The sequence below is a fragment of the Xenopus tropicalis genome, chromosome 5 (genome assembly GCF_000004195.4).
Source record: "Xenopus tropicalis strain Nigerian chromosome 5, UCB_Xtro_10.0, whole genome shotgun sequence".
In the NCBI taxonomy this organism is placed as follows: Eukaryota; Metazoa; Chordata; class Amphibia; order Anura; family Pipidae; genus Xenopus; species Xenopus tropicalis.
Genome location: NC_030681.2, coordinates 3,305,786 through 3,323,919, shown reverse-complemented (window position 1 = coordinate 3,323,919; position 18,134 = coordinate 3,305,786). Strand labels below are relative to the sequence as shown.

Here is an 18,134-nt window from a genome sequence, read left to right as displayed (position 1 = left end):
GAAGGGGAGGGGCCTATCACAGGACAGGTTAATGTGTTGCTGTTCCTATTGGGGTTTAATGTTTCCTCTCATTTCTGTTTCAGGTCCAGTAAGACTATGAATTTGTGTTCCAAATGTTTTGCAGGTAAGTGCTTGTTGTTCCACTGCCCGCCTCTTCCTCTCTCCCCCCCGCCCGGTGTCCCGCCTCTTCCTCCCTCCCCCCCGCCCGGTGTCCCGCCACTTCCTCCCTCCCCCCCGCCCGGTGTCCCGCCTCTCCTAGGTGGTGTCACGCCTCTTCCTCCTTCCCAGCCCGGTGTCCCGCCTCTCCCTCCCTCCCCCCCCCCGCCCGGTGTCCCGCCTCTCTTAGGTGGTGTCACGCCTCTTCCTCCCCCCCGCCCGGTGTCCCGCCTCTCCCTCCCCCCCGCCCGGTGTCCCGCCTCTTCTAGGTGGTGTCACGCCTCTTCCTCCCTCCCAGCACGGTGTCCTGCCTCTCCCTCCCTCCCCCCCCGACCGGTGTCCCGCCTCTCCCTCCCGGCCCGGTGTCCCATCCCGCCCCTCTCTCCCGGTCCAGTGTCCCGCCTCTCATCCCAGTGTCCCGCCTCTCCCTCCCTCCCATCCTGTTGTCCCCCCTCTCCCTCATGGCCTTGAATGGAATGTACAAGTATAGGATCTATTATCCAGAATGCTTTGGACCTGCGGTTTTCCGGATAAGGGATCTTTATATAATTTAGATCTCTATCTTAAGTCTGCTAAAAATCATATAAACATTAAGTAAATCCCAATTATTATGTTTTGCCCCCAATATAGCTCAGTGCAGTTTAGTTTGGGGCAGTTACAAGTTTTGTTTCTATAGAAGGAGATAAGAAACATTTGCTATAAATGGAGTCTAAGGGAGACAGTCTCCCTGTGATACGGCTTTCTGGATAACAGGTTTCCGCATAATGGATCCTATACGTGTACAATATTTAATCCTCTTTGGCTCTTGGTTATCGTTTAACTTGTGCTTGATTCTTGTACAAAGTTACAGTACAGTCACGCTTTACGGCAGAGCTGTACAACACAGGCTTTCTGATTACAGCACTGAAACACGGAGAGGCCTTGGTGGAATTCATTGCAAATTTGTGAAGATTTTTAGAATTTGTCATTCCTGTAAAATGTGCAGAGCTGAACAAACCCAGGGAGCTGTGAGGGCTGCATTGTGCGACTTCAGTGGTGCAACTTGCCCTTTAATATTCAGATTAGAAATAAACATCTGCACGTAGTGAGTCGGGGGAGTCAGATCCTGATGAAGTTATTGGGAGGGTGGGGGCTGCTGATTTATTGCACAAACACACAGGGATCACTCACCATATCCTATCTGAAAAACCAAGCGCGCCAATTAATTTTTGTTGTGGCCAATTAAGTTTCTTTATGTAACCATAGCAACGCCAATTAAATTTAAATCTCAGTGCAATTCTCCTCTTAATGTCACTTAGAAAAAGGGATAATAAGCCACTCGCGCTTCTAACGTGTCGGCTGTGGCTGCGAGTACCGGAACGCCGCGCAGAGTCCCCCCGGATACTATTCATTTTAGTAACTGAGCGGAACCTTCCAGGCTTGTCTGCCCTTTCTACACCCCCCCCCCCCCCCATCCTTGTACAGGAGCTTACTCCTTCCTCTTTATTATACCAAGAATTGTGTACCCCCTGTTGTATATTATAAGGATATTAGCAGTCACTGAGGGGTTCTGTGCCCATATAAAGGCACAAGGCTGCAGGCTGAGTTATACAGGGAACTCTGAGTATCACTCATGTATTATAAGGGATAATGTACCCCCTACTGTAAATGATAAGGATATTAGCAGTCACTGAGGGGTTCTGTGCCCATATAAAGGCACAAGGCTGCAGGCTGAGTTATACAGGGAACTCTGAGTATCACTCATGTATTATAAGGGATAATGTACCCCCTACTGTAAATGATAAGGATATTAGCAGTCACTGAGGGGTTCTGTGCCCCCCATATAAAGGCACAAGGCTGCAGGCTGAGTTATACAGGGAACTCTGAGTATCACTCATGTATTATAAGGGATAATGTACCCCCTACTGTAAATGATAAGGATATTAGCAGTCACTGAGGGGTTCTGTGCCCATATAAAGGCACAAGGCTGCAGACATTAGGTCGGCGTGTAGTAAAGCGAGACGTTGGGTCGGTGTGTAGCAAAGTGAGACAATTGCAGGGATCACATGTGGAACACACAGTGCTGTAAATCTCAGTGGCGCTGATAGGGTTAAGTGACCCAGAAAGCTGATTTCTTGCTTCCAGTCTCGCGTTGATTTGTTCTGTTGCAAGAGACCGACGTACTAATGAGCCCCCAAACTCCCCCAAACTCGCCCGTTGGTGTCAGTGCGAGGGGCGGCTGTACGGTTCCCTACTAAGCCCATTCTGACACACAGGGAAGCGGTTCTGATACAAAGTAACTGGAGCAAATTGAATGTTTATCAGTTTTATCCAGATACAGTTTCCTTTCTAAGTTACAGGACTGGGGCTGAAAGGGTTAGTTCCCCCCCCACCTTAGCCAAGTTGGGGGGGCTGCAGTTTACCCCCCTGATGGGCACTAAGTACAGGGATTACATTTGCGTTTCCCCAGTTCCCCCGCTTCCCCACGCTATTACCCCCCCCCCCAAATGATACAGTGTGTGTGTAGCTTCCCCTTTACTGTAGGTAAATCATAGCGACGCCCCCCCCCCCCCCCCCCCCCCCGTGGCACAGCCTAATGCCCCGCTGCCCCCGCGCCGCACACTGTCCCTCCGTGACATTAGCCTGACATTATTCTTTTATTTACAAGAATCCACTGGAGAAAGGTCACCTTCTACTCACGGAAACCTGCCTCGTCCCCCCGCCCCCTCCCTATAAACATTCAAACAAAGGCAACTAATCCTATGGGTGTGGGGGCTCCTGTTTGTGCATCACGTAGTGCCCCCGTCTATAGCCCCTTCTGCACACCTACGTGGGTTCCGCACTTATAGAATGGTCTATTCTTACAAAGATTTCAATTGGTCTTCATTTTTAATATAGTTTTTGAATTATTTCCCTTCTTCTTCTGACTCTTTGCAGCTTTCAAATGGGGGTCACTGACCCCGGCAGCCAAACCCTATTGCTCTGTGAGGCTCCAGTTTTATTGCTATTGTTACTTTTTATTCCTTATCTTTCTATTCAGCCCCTCCCCTATTCATATTCCTGTCTCTCATCCAAACCACTCCTTGGTTGCTAAGATAACTTGGACCCTAGCAACCAAATAGCTGCTGAAACTCCAAACTGCTGAACTGAAAATGAAATAACTAACAAACTACAAATATTAGAAAATGAAGACCAATTGCAAATTGTCTCAGAATAGCAGTCTCTGTCCACACACATCCCGGTTTCTGCCCAAAGAAAGAAAATGTCAGTCCATTGTCTGTAACTGATACCGGTACTGGTACGGGTACCGGTCTGTCCTTTTCCATTCGCTGCCTTTGGAGATTAAGGTCAGAACGTTTGTATGAAGCCCCAGAGAAGAGAGAGGCAGACTCGTTGGGCTCAGTCAGAATTGTATTTACACATACAGCCAGGCATAATGTTATGTTTGGGTTTATATCCCCTTTAAGGATGAAACCATTGCCATTGCTGCACAATGTAGCCCAGCACATACACTCTGCATTGTGTAAACAGTATTAAATAACACATTTCCGGCACAACCTGGGAACTTGGGTCTTTACTTCCCCTTTAATGTTGCTGCCATTGTGACTGTCCATAGAGACGCAGAGGGAAAGGTCTGAGAGTCACCGATGCAGAAAGAAGCACAAACCGACGTGGGGGCCTCACCTCATACCTGGGATTTATTCCCTCTGCCCCCCTGCAAGAGGTGGTACATATCCAATACTCGGCATCTCTGCTAAGAATAATGGCGCATCGTGGTGCCTTATTATATACTGAGGGGGGAGGGTTTAGCAGAACCGCCAGTCTGTTCTGTTCCCGGGTTCTGACTCCTGAAACAATATAGCAAAGGCCAGTTCTCCCCCAGGTCAGTCTGCTTGGCTTGTGCTACATTGATTCAGGAGTCCTGACGGGTACCATTGTAGCACAGAGGTGCAGGGAAATGAACCCCCAGAGCTCACACTCACAGGCTGCAGGTTTGGGAGTCAGATTCGGAGTCAGAAGTCTCAAGGTTTAATTTCCCTGCCGTCGTTATTGTAACTGCACGGGCCCTATTATTATACAGGGATTGCTGCTTGGTTGCCATGGGAGACCGGCCCCGACTATTTTCTTCTGCTTCCTGAAGTGTGAAGTTTAGCTGGTTGCTAGGGTCACTGACATTAGCGATTAGTACTTGTACACAATGTGCTGCATTATATTGTGCTTCCAGCCCCCCCACACCTGATCCTTTGTGTAGTTTTCCAGTTATTTAGCTTTTTGTTGAGAAGCTCTCCAGTTTGGAATTTCAGCAGCTATTTGGTTGCTAGGGTCTTGCTTACCTTAGCAACCAGGGAGTGGTTTGAATGAGAGACAGGAATATGAATAGGGGGAGGGGCTGAATAGGAAGATAAGGAATAAAAAGTAACAATAACAATAAAACTGGAGCCTCACAGAGCAATAGGGTTTGGCTGCCGGGGTCAGTGACCCCCATTTGGAAGCTGCAAAGAGGCAGAAGAAGAAGAAGGGAAATAGTTAAAAAACGATAACAAATAAATAATGAAGACCAATTGCAAAGTGGCCAGGAATAGGCCATTCTATAACATATAACAGGCCAGAATGAGAAACAACTGCAAAACTGTTTCAGGAGTCAGAACAGAAAGGGACCGGCAGACATGGCAGCCAATTTACGCAGAAAAAAAAAATACAGGTTTTGGTTAGAGTTCCCCTTTAAAGGGGAAAGAGCAGTCCTGCCTTGCTTTATGGCGGGGGTTCCCTATATATTCACCTTCCCTTTATGTGCTGCACTGCTGCCCGGTGAAGGCGTTGGGTGTTATTGATTCTGTTCACTGCAGAGTAAAACTTGTTTTATTTCCGTGGAAATTGCTTCAAATTCGCTTTTGGTTGTTTTTGAAGCCTCAGAACTGCTGCTGTATTTCAGCGTTGCCCATAGGCCGGCGTGAAGGCTGAGCTCCCCCTACTGGCCGGAGAAAACTCGTGGCTTTGGCACGTACATATATTCTTTATAAAGGTGAACTTTCCCTTTAAAGTTGCTCTTATCTGCCCGGATCCTGTTGTAGTGGCCCTGCAGGGCAGGATTAACACTGCGCCCCCCATAGACAGGGTTGGGGGGTGCTAGTTCCGAATTGGGACAGTGAAGGGTTAAACCATACAGCAGCAGCACAAGGGTTAATCATCCGTCTGCGCAAATTGCAGAAATATCCATTCGCTGCTCAAAGCCCACTTGGTTCCCCGGCGACGCTCACCAGCACTAAGGCACCGGCACCGAGTCTGTGATTAAACGCGTGCGAATGAGCCTCTCGCCCTTTATACTCATAGGGGCATTCGCTTACTGCCCCAGGGGGTAGTCCCAGATGCCAAGGGCACAATGGGCAGGGAGCGCTTAGGCTGGTGCGGCGGCGTTATTGTGTCCCCCCCCCCCGGTGCCCCCTGCCCGGTACATCTGCCCCCTGGTCCCTGCGGGGGGCGCTCAGTGGGGCGGTGTAATTGCACGTCCGTGTTGTGCGCGCCTGAGCCCTTCATTTGTACATTCGGCGGCGTTTGTCTCATTGTGTTTCTGTAATCCGCCGCCGCCGCGAGCGTAATGAGCTGTGCGCTTCGGGGACCTGCCGGTGCCTCGCCAATTAGAACAAGTGGTTACTGAGAGAGAGTGGGTTTTAAATAAAACATGGCATCGGTGAGAGGGGCCGCGGGCCCCAGGGACCCCCCCAGGCACTTTCTGTTTAACCCCTGTGCCTCCATATTGGCACCTTCCTGCGTTATAGAGCGATAACCCTGCCACTTTTGTACCCCCGATAATGGGCCTTTATATAGTGCCAACCTGTTCTGCCCCCGGGATCCCACATTGCCCACAATCAGGTGCCGGTTTACCCGCCTGTGTGTATGTGGGTGTCGGTGCCAGGGTACAAAGGGTTCCCGGCGCTGCTTTTGGCACTAATAACCCCCAGTCTAATACAGGTATATTAATATGCGGCGGGCGCTGCCAGGCTGATGAGGCTCCCAGCGAGCGGCTAATATCGCCTGAAAATGAGTTTTCTGATTAGCGGCGGGATTGTCTCGGTGGGGCAGAGATTGGGCAGGTTTGGGCAAGGTGGGGGGGGGGGGGGTTATTTTTAGAGAAAATGTTTAAAGAGACATTATTGTGACCAAACACGACTGCTGAGTATTTGTACCAAGCTCCTTGCTGATAAATCCCGGGGGGATTTCCGGGTCGGAGAGACGTTTAATTCAAGTTACTGTTTGGGCAGCAGCACTTGGCCACTGGGAGGGGGGGGGTTCCTTTAGGGTCTTTGGGCCAAAAGTCCTCCTCCGTCATGGAAACTGCAGGTATTATTTAATACAAACGGGGATATACTCCCAGAATTCAGTGCAGCCTGCCCATTGGGTGGTGGTTACTGGCAGTACCGCGGAGGGGCGGGCTTACATGGATTTCTATTTTTAATGGCAGTGATGCGCCTCATAAAGGAGCGGCAGGAATATCTTGTTACCGGTTCTGCTGACGACCTTGGGCCGCGGTCTCGCTGGGCTCCCTGTTCTTTCTCTCTCTCTTATATTACTGATTCCCACTGCTCTGTCTCTCACTTCTCGAGTTGTAATGGAACTGTCTCATTCTGGCTTCCTATGACATCACTGCTAGTTTACGATGATGTCACACATGCGTTTGTCACATGTATCTTCCCCCGGGGCACAACCACTCACTGTCCCCTGGGGCACAATCAATGACATCCCCCCCCCCCCTCCGGGGCACAACCAGTCACATCTTCCCCAGGGCAGAATCAATCACATCCCCCGGGGCAGAACCAATCACGTGACCACCAGGGCACAATCAATGACATCCCTCCCCCCCCCGGGGCACAACCAGTCACATCTTCCCCAGGGCAGAACCAATCACATCCCCCGGGGCACAACCAGTCCCATTCCCTGTACGTATCACTGCGCCACAGCTGCCTCTCTCCCAATTAAGCCGCAGGATGGAGGCGCCGCGCAGCTGAATGAAACCCAATCAGGCAGAAAGCACAATATGGGCCAATTTAGTGGGATGCGCAGAGCTGCAGCGGTTCTGGTGCTGCAGGAATTGCAGTAAATGTAACAAACCCAAACAGCGTCCCACTCAAGAGCCATTGTTACCCCCACAGCAAGTTCTGCCCCAAGCCCAGTAGCAGCGTTAGAGTGTAGAGTGAAGCGCCGTTACTCATAGGCCACTTTTTTGCCTTTTTTTTTTTTTTTGGCAGAACCCAGTTGTTTGGTTAAAGTGAGAAATAGGTTATTGGCTGCCGGGGTCAGTGACCCCCATTTGAAAGCTGCAAAGAGTCAGAAGAAGGCAAATAATTCAAACATTATAACACATAAATAATGAAGACTAATTGACGAGTTGCTTAGAATTGGCCATTCTATAACCTACTAATAGTTCATGTAAAGAAGAACCCCCCCCCCCCCCCATTTAGCTGCCCAGACCTCCCCAAACAGGGTGGGCCGAATGAGGCTGATCCTAGGACTAATAATCGGATCATACATTTGGGCCTATAGTTGCTTACTCCCCCGTAGTACTGCTCATCCACCTATCAGCAGAGATGGTAATGGCAATGGAGTTGATAGAGTTAATGCTGAGGGGCTGGTGATGGGAAGGGGGCATTGCATTATTTTGGCTACAGGCTGGGCCGGTACTGTTAGAGAAAGACTCACTGTGGAAAGGGGGTCCGGTTGGTTCTGTATGACAGTTGGTACCAGGACAGGCAGTTTTTGCTTTTCTTTAGTTCTAAGGCCGGTTGCCGTGTATCATTCGTGCCCATTACTGACATTATCATTCCCCCCCGGCCCATTAGCCAGAACTCACCGACCCAAATGAATTTGTCAAGAGCCTTATGGGTTCCTGATGGATGGAGCAGCGGTAATTCCCATGCAGGGATATTGGGGAATATTTCATCCCCCTGACGGCCCATTACTGGCTCTGCCCGACCCGCTCTCACCGGAACATGAGAATTCATTGGATAAAGCAGAGCTCCCCGGGGGTTGTAATTGGTGTTTATTGTGTTCATTATACAGTGACTCCCGGCCAAGGGCGCAGGAGAGCAGACAGCGGCTACTGAGTCGGCCATGTTGGGCTAACATGAACAGGACGATATGATTGGCTGTTCATGTAGGATAGACATTTCGGTTATTAAAACCTGCTTTCCCTGACTATTGAGGGGGGTAATTATTAACATCACTGGTGATGTTGCCCATAGCAACCAATAAGATCTTTGCTTTTAATTATGATCAAATCTAATTGCTAATTGGTTGCTAGGGGCAACATCACTGGTGATGTTGGTCTCCAGTGTTTAACAAAATACCCCCCTTATTGTGTATGTGAAAATGTCAAATCTCGGCCCTTTCTTCCTGTTCTGTTTCTGAAACATTTCCCAACACAGCTCTGTGCCAGCTGGGCCCCCGGGGATCATTACTAAGGATATCTGTGTTTAGCAGCAGCCCTGCTCTGCCAGAAAGCTTCCAGCTGCCCCGAGAGTCTGTGCGATGAATAAGGGGCTCTTAGGGCAGAACGGGCCCCTGATGGAAAATTAATTCCCAGCATCCTTGCTTAGTGGCCCAGTGGCCTCACCCCCAGCTGCCCATCTGCTGTATCCCCAGGGCTGATGCCCATTCTCTGGGAGGGGTTACCCTTGGTGATGGGGGTAGGATGCCCAGTTATTGCGCCGGGGCCACACAGGTTGATTTTCCCCCACAGGCTTTGTTTCATCTCAGCCCTGGGGCAATTAATTTCCGTTTCAGTATTTATTATTCTAAGGAACCTGCACGTTCCCCCCTGACTGTGCTGTAAATCCTGAGCCCCCTAAATATAGCCTTGTACTCGCCCCTCCCATTGTACCCCCCCATTGTTACTCCCTCTGTCTGATTAAATAGCAAAGCGAGTGAGGGGCAGATTCTGTCACATCCAGTGATCTACTTATCTACCTGTCTGCTAAGTAATTAGCAATAATGCACTCCCTTATAATATCCTTATCATTTACAGTAGGGGGTACATTATCCCTTATAATACATGAGTGATACTCAGAGTTCCCTGTATAACTCAGCCTGCAGCCTTGTGCCTTTATATGGGGGGCACAGAACCCCTCAGTGACTGCTAATATCCTTATCATTTACAGTAGGGGGTACATTATCCCTTATAATACATGAGTGATACTCAGAGTTCCCTGTATAACTCAGCCTGCAGCCTTGTGCCTTTATATGGGGGGCACAGAACCCCTCAGTGACTGCTAATATCCTTATCATTTACAGTAGGGGGTACATTATCCCTTATAATACATGAGTGATACTCAGAGTTCCCTGTATAACTCAGCCTGCAGCCTTGTGCCTTTATATGGGGGGCACAGAACCCCTCAGTGACTGCTAATATCCTTATCATTTACAGTAGGGGGTACATTATCCCTTATCATGCAAGAATCCCTCTCCTATTCTTACTGGGGCTAGTGCCGCAGGCATATGGCCAGTATATACACAGAGGGTGGTGGCTTGGCAAGGGTATAGCTTTATGTGGAATGGGCTACCCCAGAAAGGGGTGGAAGCTGCAATTCTCTCCATTCTCTCCATTAGTTAAGAATGGGTTAATCGTTCCTGCCCAGTGAATGCCCCAGTGGGGGATTCTATTAATACCCATGGGGGGGGGGGGGGGGCACAAAAGGGGCCAAACAGAAGGATTTGTCGGAGCCACTTTCCGTCCCATCAGAACCAGGCGCCTCAGTAACATCCAATAAGGTGTCACGCTGACTGCTACAATTGCTTTCAGGAAGAAAATCACTTAAATTAACTCGGCTTTCTCTCAGCTCAAGCGAGTAATGAGCTGGGGGGGGGCGCCACTCGCGTCACATGATCCCGTCGACTGATAATATAGGGGCCCGCTATAAACAGTATCCTTATAGTATCTGCCCCATGTGTGGGGAGTGGCCCCGGGGCAGTGTAACTGATATCTATGTGTGTGTATGGGCCCAGCTGGCCAACTTGCCCTGTATAGGAGCACAACTCCCTGCAGCCCCTAGTGGTGCAACTGGCCCGGGGCATCAGCTGGGAATGATATGGAATTAAAGCCCCCCCACCAACTACAGCACCAGTACGTTTTAAAAAGAAAACATTGGGTAGGTTTAATATAGCCCTCTTGGAGTGCCCGCGGTATGGGCAGTTCCTTTCCTCTAATCCGACTGGCTCTCTCCTATCTGCTGGGAGGGGCTTCTGCTGAGTAAAGCAACCGGCCCTTCCTTGTACCTATCTAATGTATCTGCCAGTACCACTGATTCAGGGGGGGGGGGATCCCACAACTTCCCAGCCCCCCTGTAACTCCCCTTCCTTGTACCTATCTAATGTATCTGCCAGTACCACTGATTCAGGGGGGGGGGGATCCCACAACTTCCCAGCCCCCCTGTAACTCCCCTTCCTTGTACCTATCTAATGTATCTGCCAGTACCACTGATTCAGGGGGGGGGGGATCCCACAACTTCCCAGCCCCCCTGTAACTCCCCTTCCTTGTACCTATCTAATGTATCTGCCAGTACCACTGATTCAGGGGGGGGATCCCACAACTTCCCAGCCCCCCTGTAACTCCCCTTCCTTGTACCTATCTAATGTATCTGCCAGTACCACTGATTCAGGGGGGGGATCCCACAACTTCCCAGCCCCCCCTGTAACTCCCCTTCCTTGTACCTATCTAATGTATCTGCCAGTACCACTGATTCAGGGGGGGATCCCACAACTTCCCAGCCCCCCCTGTAACTCCCCTTCCTTGTACCTATCTAATGTATCTGCCAGTACCACTGATTCAGGGGGGGGATCCCACAACTTCCCAGCCCCCCTGTAACTCCCCTTCCTTGTACCTATCTAATGTATCTGCCAGTACCACTGATTCAGGGGGGGGGATCCCACAACTTCCCAGCCCCCCCTGTAACTCCCCTTCCTTGTACCTATCTAATGTATCTGCCAGTACCACTGATTCAGGGGGGGGGGATCCCACAACTTCCCAGCCCCCCTGTAACTCCCCTTCCTTGTACCTATCTAATGTATCTGCCAGTACCACTGATTCAGGGGGGGGGATCCCACAACTTCCCAGCCCCCCCTGTACCTCCCCTTCCTTGTACCTATCTAATGTATCTGCCAGTACCACTGATTCAGGGGGGGGGATCCCAAAACTTCCCAGCCCCCCCTGTAACTCCCCTTCCTTGTACCTATCTAATGTATCTGCCAGTACCACTGATTCAGGGGGGGATCCCAAAACTTCCCAGCCCCCCTGTAACTCCCCTTCCTTGTACCTATCTAATGTATCTGCCAGTACCACTGATTCAGGGGGGGGGATCCCACAACTTCCCAGCCCCCCTGTAACTCCCCTTCCTTGTACCTATCTAATGTATCTGCCAGTACCACTGATTCAGGGGGGGGGATCCCACAACTTCCCAGCCCCCCCTGTAACCCCCCTTCCTTGTACCTATCTAATGTATCTGCCAGTACCACTGATTCAGGGGGGGGGGATCCCACAACTTCCCAGCCCCCCCTGTAACTCCCCTTCCTTGTACCTATCTAATGTATCTGCCAGTACCACTGATTCAGGGGGGGGTCCCACAACTTCCCAGCTCCCCCTGTAACTCCCCTTCCTTGTACCTATCTAATGTATCTGCCAGTACCACTGATTCAGGGGGGGGGATCCCACAACTTCCCAGCCCCCCCTGTAACTCCCCTTCCTTGTACCTATCTAATGTATCTGCCAGTACCACTGATTCAGGGGGGGGGATCCCACAACTTCCCAGCCCCCCTGTAACTCCCCTTCCTTGTACCTATCTAATGTATCTGCCAGTACCACTGATTCAGGGGGGGGATCCCAAAACTTCCCAGCCCCCCCTGTAACTCCCCTTCCTTGTACCTATCTAATGTATCAGCCAGTACCACTGATTCAGGGGGGGGATCCCACAACTTCCCAGCCCCCCTGTAACTCCCCTTCCTTGTACCTATCTAATGTATCTGCCAGTACCACTGATTCAGGGGGGGGATCCCACAACTTCCCAGCCCCCCCTGTAACTCCCCTTCCTTGTACCTATCTAATGTATCTGCCAGTACCACTGATTCAGGGGGGGGGATAACACAACTTCCCAGCCCCCCCTGTAACTCCCCTTCCTTGTACCTATCTAATGTATCTGCCAGTACCACTGATTCAGGGGGGGGATCCCACAACTTCCCAGCCCCCCCTGTAACTCCCTTCCTTGTACCTATCTAATGTATCAGCCAGTACCACTGATTAAGGGGGGGGGGGATCCCACAACTTCCCAGCCCCCCCTGTAACTCCCCTTCCTTGTACCTATCTAATGTATCTGCCAGTACCACTGATTCAGGGGGGGGGGTCCCACAACTTCCCAGCCCCCCTGTAACTCCCCTTCCTTGTACCTATCTAATGTATCTGCCAGTACCACTGATTCAGGGGGGGGATCCCACAACTTCCCAGCCCCCCTGTAACTCCCCTTCCTTGTACCTATCTAATGTATCTGCCAGTACCACTGATTCAGGGGGGGGATCCCACAACTTCCCAGCCCCCCTGTAACTCCCCTTCCTTGTACCTATCTAATGTATCTGCCAGTACCACTGATTCAGGGGGGGGCTCTGTGCTATAATTAATTGGGCTCATTACAGCAGAAAGAGGTTATATTAGTGGGAGAGTTTGGGCGCAGAAAGCGCAATATTTGATTTATTCGCTGTACATAATCCCTGACATATGTAAATGGCGCCTCTCAATGTGACAGTTGTCCCGGGTGGCGCGGCGGCGCCGGCGCGGTGTTTGCGTTGGTAATTACAGATGGGCCTGAGAGTGGAATAAAACTCATTAACTGGAGCCCAGATTTGGCCGCTGCTATGAATATGCATGGGGGGGGGGTGCAGCTCTGCATGCAGATTGGGTCCCGCATCATCGCATTGTCTTCACTGCCGCCGTGCTAAATGCCCCCCTGCTAAATGCCCCCCGTGCTTCTCATTCCCCCACAAAAATACAGCATTGGGCAGTGGTTCTATTGTTTCCCCCAATGCAGAGGTGAAAAAAAAATACCCCCATTGCCCTAATAGCACCATTCTGCCCTGGGCAGCCGGTGGGTGGGGGGCAAATAGAAACCTCCCAGGAAGTTACCTGTATCCCCCACAGCATGCTGGGTAACGCCCCCCCCCCCCCCCCCCCCCCGCTATCATTGATTTACTGGCCCTCTATGTACAGGTATTTGGAATCGGTAAGGAGCTGTCACAGCCACAATTTTTATTTATGGGAAACGGACACGGGGCCGGGGGGGGGGGCGGGACGTGCGCGGAATCTCCAATCAGATCAGAGAGCAGTCTCATATTGCTCCAACGGAGGTGAGAGAAATGACAGTCACCCCCTCTTGTGTTTTCACTTTTCCATCACCCTCCATCACCCTCTTATATCACTCGCTTTCCCATTTTAACCCTGTACATCCCACAGCCACTTATCCCCCCCCCCCCCCCCCCACTGCTACTATAGGCACCATCTCTCCCTACTATACCTGCTATCCCACAGCCCCAGTTAGAGCTGGGCGGTATGACCAAAAATTTATATCACGGTATTTTTCAAAATTATATCGGTATCACGGTATTTGACGGTATTTTTTTTTCCCCATGCATGATTAGGTGACCACCCCAAACACCCGCCACCCGCACCCCCCCGCCACCCCAAACACCCCCCCATCCGCACGCAGCCCCCCCACCCCCCATCCGCACGCACCCCCCCATCCGCACGCAGCCCCCCCACCCCCCCATCCGCACGCACCCCCCCATCCGCACGCAACCCCCCCACCCCCCATCCGCACGCAACCCCCCACCCCAAACACCCCCCGATCCGCACGCACCCCCCCATCCGCACGCACCCCCCCACCCCAAACACCCCCCATCCGCACGCACCCCCCCACCCCAAACACCCCCCCATCCGCACGCACCCCCCACCCCAAACACCCCCCATCCGCACACCCCCCCCACCCCAAACACCCCCCATCCGCACACCCCCCCCACCCCAAACACCCCCCCATCCCCTTCACATAAATATAACCCCCCACCCCACCCCCCCAAACACAACCCCATCCCCTTCACATAAGTATAACCCACCCACCCCCACCCCAAACACCCCCCCATCCCCTTCACATAAATATAACCCCCCACCCCACCCCCCCCCCCCCAAACACCCCCCATCCCCTTCACATAAATATAACCCCCCACCCCACCCCCCCAAACACAACCCCATCCCCTTCACATAAAATATAATTACTGGCCAGGCACCCCCCGACAGCTCACATTGGTATCCGACTCTGAATGCGTCCTAGCGATGGCGCTTTTGTAGAGTGTGCGCGCTGACGTCACGTGCGCGCTGACGTCACGTGCGCGCTGACGTCACGTGCGCGCTGACGTCACGTGCGCACCCGGAAGTATTCAGCACACCGGTATGTAGAAAATTCATATCGGTTTCAAAAAAAAAAAACGGTGATCGGTTTTTACCGGTATACCGCCCAGCACTAGCCCCAGTCCCTTCCCAGAGGCTATTATCCCCCCACTGCTACTATAGGCACCATCTCTCCCTACTATACCTGCTATCCCACAGCCCCAGTCCCTTCCCAGAGGCTATTATCCCCCCACTGCTACTATAGGCACCATCTCTCCCTACTATACCTGCTATCCCACAGCCCCAGTCCCTCCCCAGAGGCTATTATCCCACTGCTACTATAGGCACCATCTCTCCCTACTATACCTGCTATCCCACAGCCCCAGTCCCTTCCCAGAGGCTATTATCCCCCCACTGTTACTATAGGCACCATCTCTCCCTACTATACCTGCTATCCCACAGCCCCAGTCCCTTCCCAGAGGCTATTATCCCCCCACTGCTACTATAGGCACCATCTCTCCCTACTATACCTGCTATCCCACAGCCCCAGTCCCTTCCCAGAGGCTATTATCCCCCCACTGCTACTATAGGCACCATCTCTCCCTATTATACCTGCTATCCCACAGCCCCAGTCCCTTCCCAGAGGCTATTATCCCCCCACTGCTACTATAGGCACCATCTCTCCCTACTATACCTGCTATCCCACAGCCCCAGTCCCTTCCCAGAGGCTATTATCCCCCCACTGTTACTATAGGCACCATCTCTCCCTACTATACCTGCTATCCCACAGCCCCAGTCCCTTCCCAGAGGCTATTATCCCCCCACTGCTACTATAGGCACCATCTCTCCCTACTATACCTGCTATCCCACAGCCCCAGTCCCTTCCCAGAGGCTATTATCCCCCCACTGTTACTATAGGCACCATCTCTCCCTACTATACCTGCTATCCCACAGCCCCAGTCCCTTCCCAGAGGCTATTATCCCCCCACTGCTACTATAGGCACCATCTCTCCCTACTATCCCTGCTATCCCACAGCCCCAGTCCCTTCCCAGAGGCTATTATCCCCCCACTGCTACTATAGGCACCATCTCTCCCTACTATACCTGCTATCCCACAGCCCCAGTCCCTTCCCAGAGGCTATTATCCCCCCACTGTTACTATAGGCACCATCTCTCCCTACTATACCTGCTATCCCACAGCCCCAGTCCCTTCCCAGAGGCTATTATCCCCCCACTGCTACTATAGGCACCATCTCTCCCTACTATACCTGCTATCCCACAGCCCCAGTCCCTTCCCAGAGGCTATTATCCCCCCACTGCTACTATAGGCACCATCTCTCCCTACTATACCTGCTATCCCACAGCCCCAGTCCCTTCCCAGAGGCTATTATCCCCCCACTGTTACTATAGGCACCATCTCTCCCTACTATACCTGCTATCCCACAGCCCCAGCCCCTTCCCAGAGGCTATTATCCCCCCACTGCTACTATAGGCACCATCTCTCCCTACTATACCTGCTATCCCACAGCCCCAGTCCCTTCCCAGAGGCTATTATCCCCCCACTGCTACTATAGGCACCATCTCTCCCTACTATACCTGCTATCCCACAGCCCCAGTCCCTTCCCAGAGGCTATTATCCCCCCACTGCTACTATAGGCACCATCTCTCCCTACTATACCTGCTATCCCACAGCCCCAGTCCCTTCCCAGAGGCTATTATACCCCCACTGCTACTATAGGCACCATCTCTCCCTACTATACCTGCTATCCCACAGCCCCAGTCCCTTCCCAGAGGCTATTATCCCCCCACTGCTACTATAGGCACCATCTCTCCCTACTATACCTGCTATCCCACAGCCCCAGTCCCTTCCCAGAGGCTATTATCCCCCCACTGCTACTATAGGCACCATCTCTCCCTACTATACCTGCTATCCCACAGCCCCAGTCCCTTCCCAGAGGCTATTATCCCCCCACTGTTACTATAGGCACCATCTCTCCCTACTATACCTGCTATCCCACAGCCCCAGCCCCTTCCCAGAGGCTATTATCCCCCCACTGCTACTATAGGCACCATCTCTCCCTACTATACCTGCTATCCCACAGCCCCAGTCCCTTCCCAGAGGCTATTATCCCCCCACTGCTACTATAGGCACCATCTCTCCCTACTATACCTGCTATCCCACAGCCCCAGTCCCTTCCCAGAGGCTATTATTATTGTAACATTATAACAATAAAGCCATTTCTCAGCTGAATGCTTGATACAGAGACCGGTGCTGTTTGTCTCCCCCCTGTGGACACTCGGGGATTTGCCCATCTCTGACTCTATTTCATGCGCATTATTTTCTCTTTCACAGTTTAAAGGGGAAGTTCATATAACTTACTATTTAATTTAATATGTAGTTAATGTAGCAGTTGGTCCTTTTTATCCAATTTTTATTTTTTCAGTATTTTTCCTACCTTGTGTTTATTCGCTCAAGCAGAGTTGCGTTGTGCCTTACTGACGGGGGGCGGGGCTCCATATGCTAATTAGGGCATTACTGTATCTATACCTGAGTATAAAGCAGCAGTGCTCTCGCAGAGGGAATGTATAATTTAGGGCCCCGGCTAATGGGCCTCGCGCTGTAATATCCTGCTTCTGGTTTATTAATGATTTATCCGTGGGATTTACGCACCCCATAAAAGTTTATATTCTCGCTCTGCAGTTGCCTCGTTATTGCCTCTCGGCTAATTGGAAGGAGAAACATTAATTTACAGTGCGGCTGAACTTCGGGGGTTTTTAGAGAATACTTGGCCTTTTCACTTGGAAATCTGCAGCCCCAGGATCTGAGGGGCCCACCAGCCTTTTGTTATAGGCCCCAATATTTAACTCTTTTCTTACCAGAACCCCTGTTCTGGGTTGAAGTGACATATTAATTGTTTGGTAATTTATGGTCTTGCCCTTGAGCAGTGATGTAAGATATACTGGTAGGGACTATAATGCTGAATTTAGTTTATGTTTGAGTGAATTATGTCTTTATAGGCTCCTAGGGGGCAGGTCCAGATATTTTTAAACAAATTGTGTCCTTAGAGGCTCCGAGAGGTCAGGGCCAGGTATTTCTGATTAAATGATGTCCTTAGAGGCTCCTAGGGGGCGGGTCCAGGTATCTCTGAGTAAATGATGTCCTTAGAGGCTCCTAGGGGGCGAGTCCAGGTATCTCTGAGTAAATGATGTCCTTAGAGGCTCCTAGGGGGCGCGTCCAGGTATCTCTGAGTAAATGATGTCCTTAGAGGCTCCTAGGGGGCGGGTCAGGTATTTCTGATTAAATAATGTCCTTGGAGGCTTCTAGGGGGGAGGGTCCAGGTATTTCTGATTAAATTATGTCCTTCGAGGCTCCTAAGGGGTGGGTCCAGGTATTTCTGAATAAGTGATGTCCTTAGAGGCTCCTAGGGGGATGGGTACTGGTATCTCTGAGTAAAAGATGTCCTTAGAGACTCCTAGGGGGTGGGTCCAGGTATCTCTGAGTAAATGATGTCCTTAGAGGCTCCCAGGGTGAACGATGTCTTTAGAGGTTCCTAGGGGGCGGGTCCAGGTATCTCTGAGTAAATGATGT

The 18,134-nt window shown here is 51.4% G+C and overlaps 1 protein-coding gene across 1 annotated transcript in view; it reads left to right on the top strand.

The window, feature by feature from the left end:
- zfand3 (zinc finger AN1-type containing 3) overlaps positions 1–18,134 on the top strand; it is an 81,023-nt gene that overhangs the window by 32,361 nt on the left and 30,528 nt on the right. Inside the window, 1 exon segment of the mRNA NM_001017147.2 lies at positions 84–124. Coding sequence (NP_001017147.1) covers positions 84–124 — 41 coding nt within the window.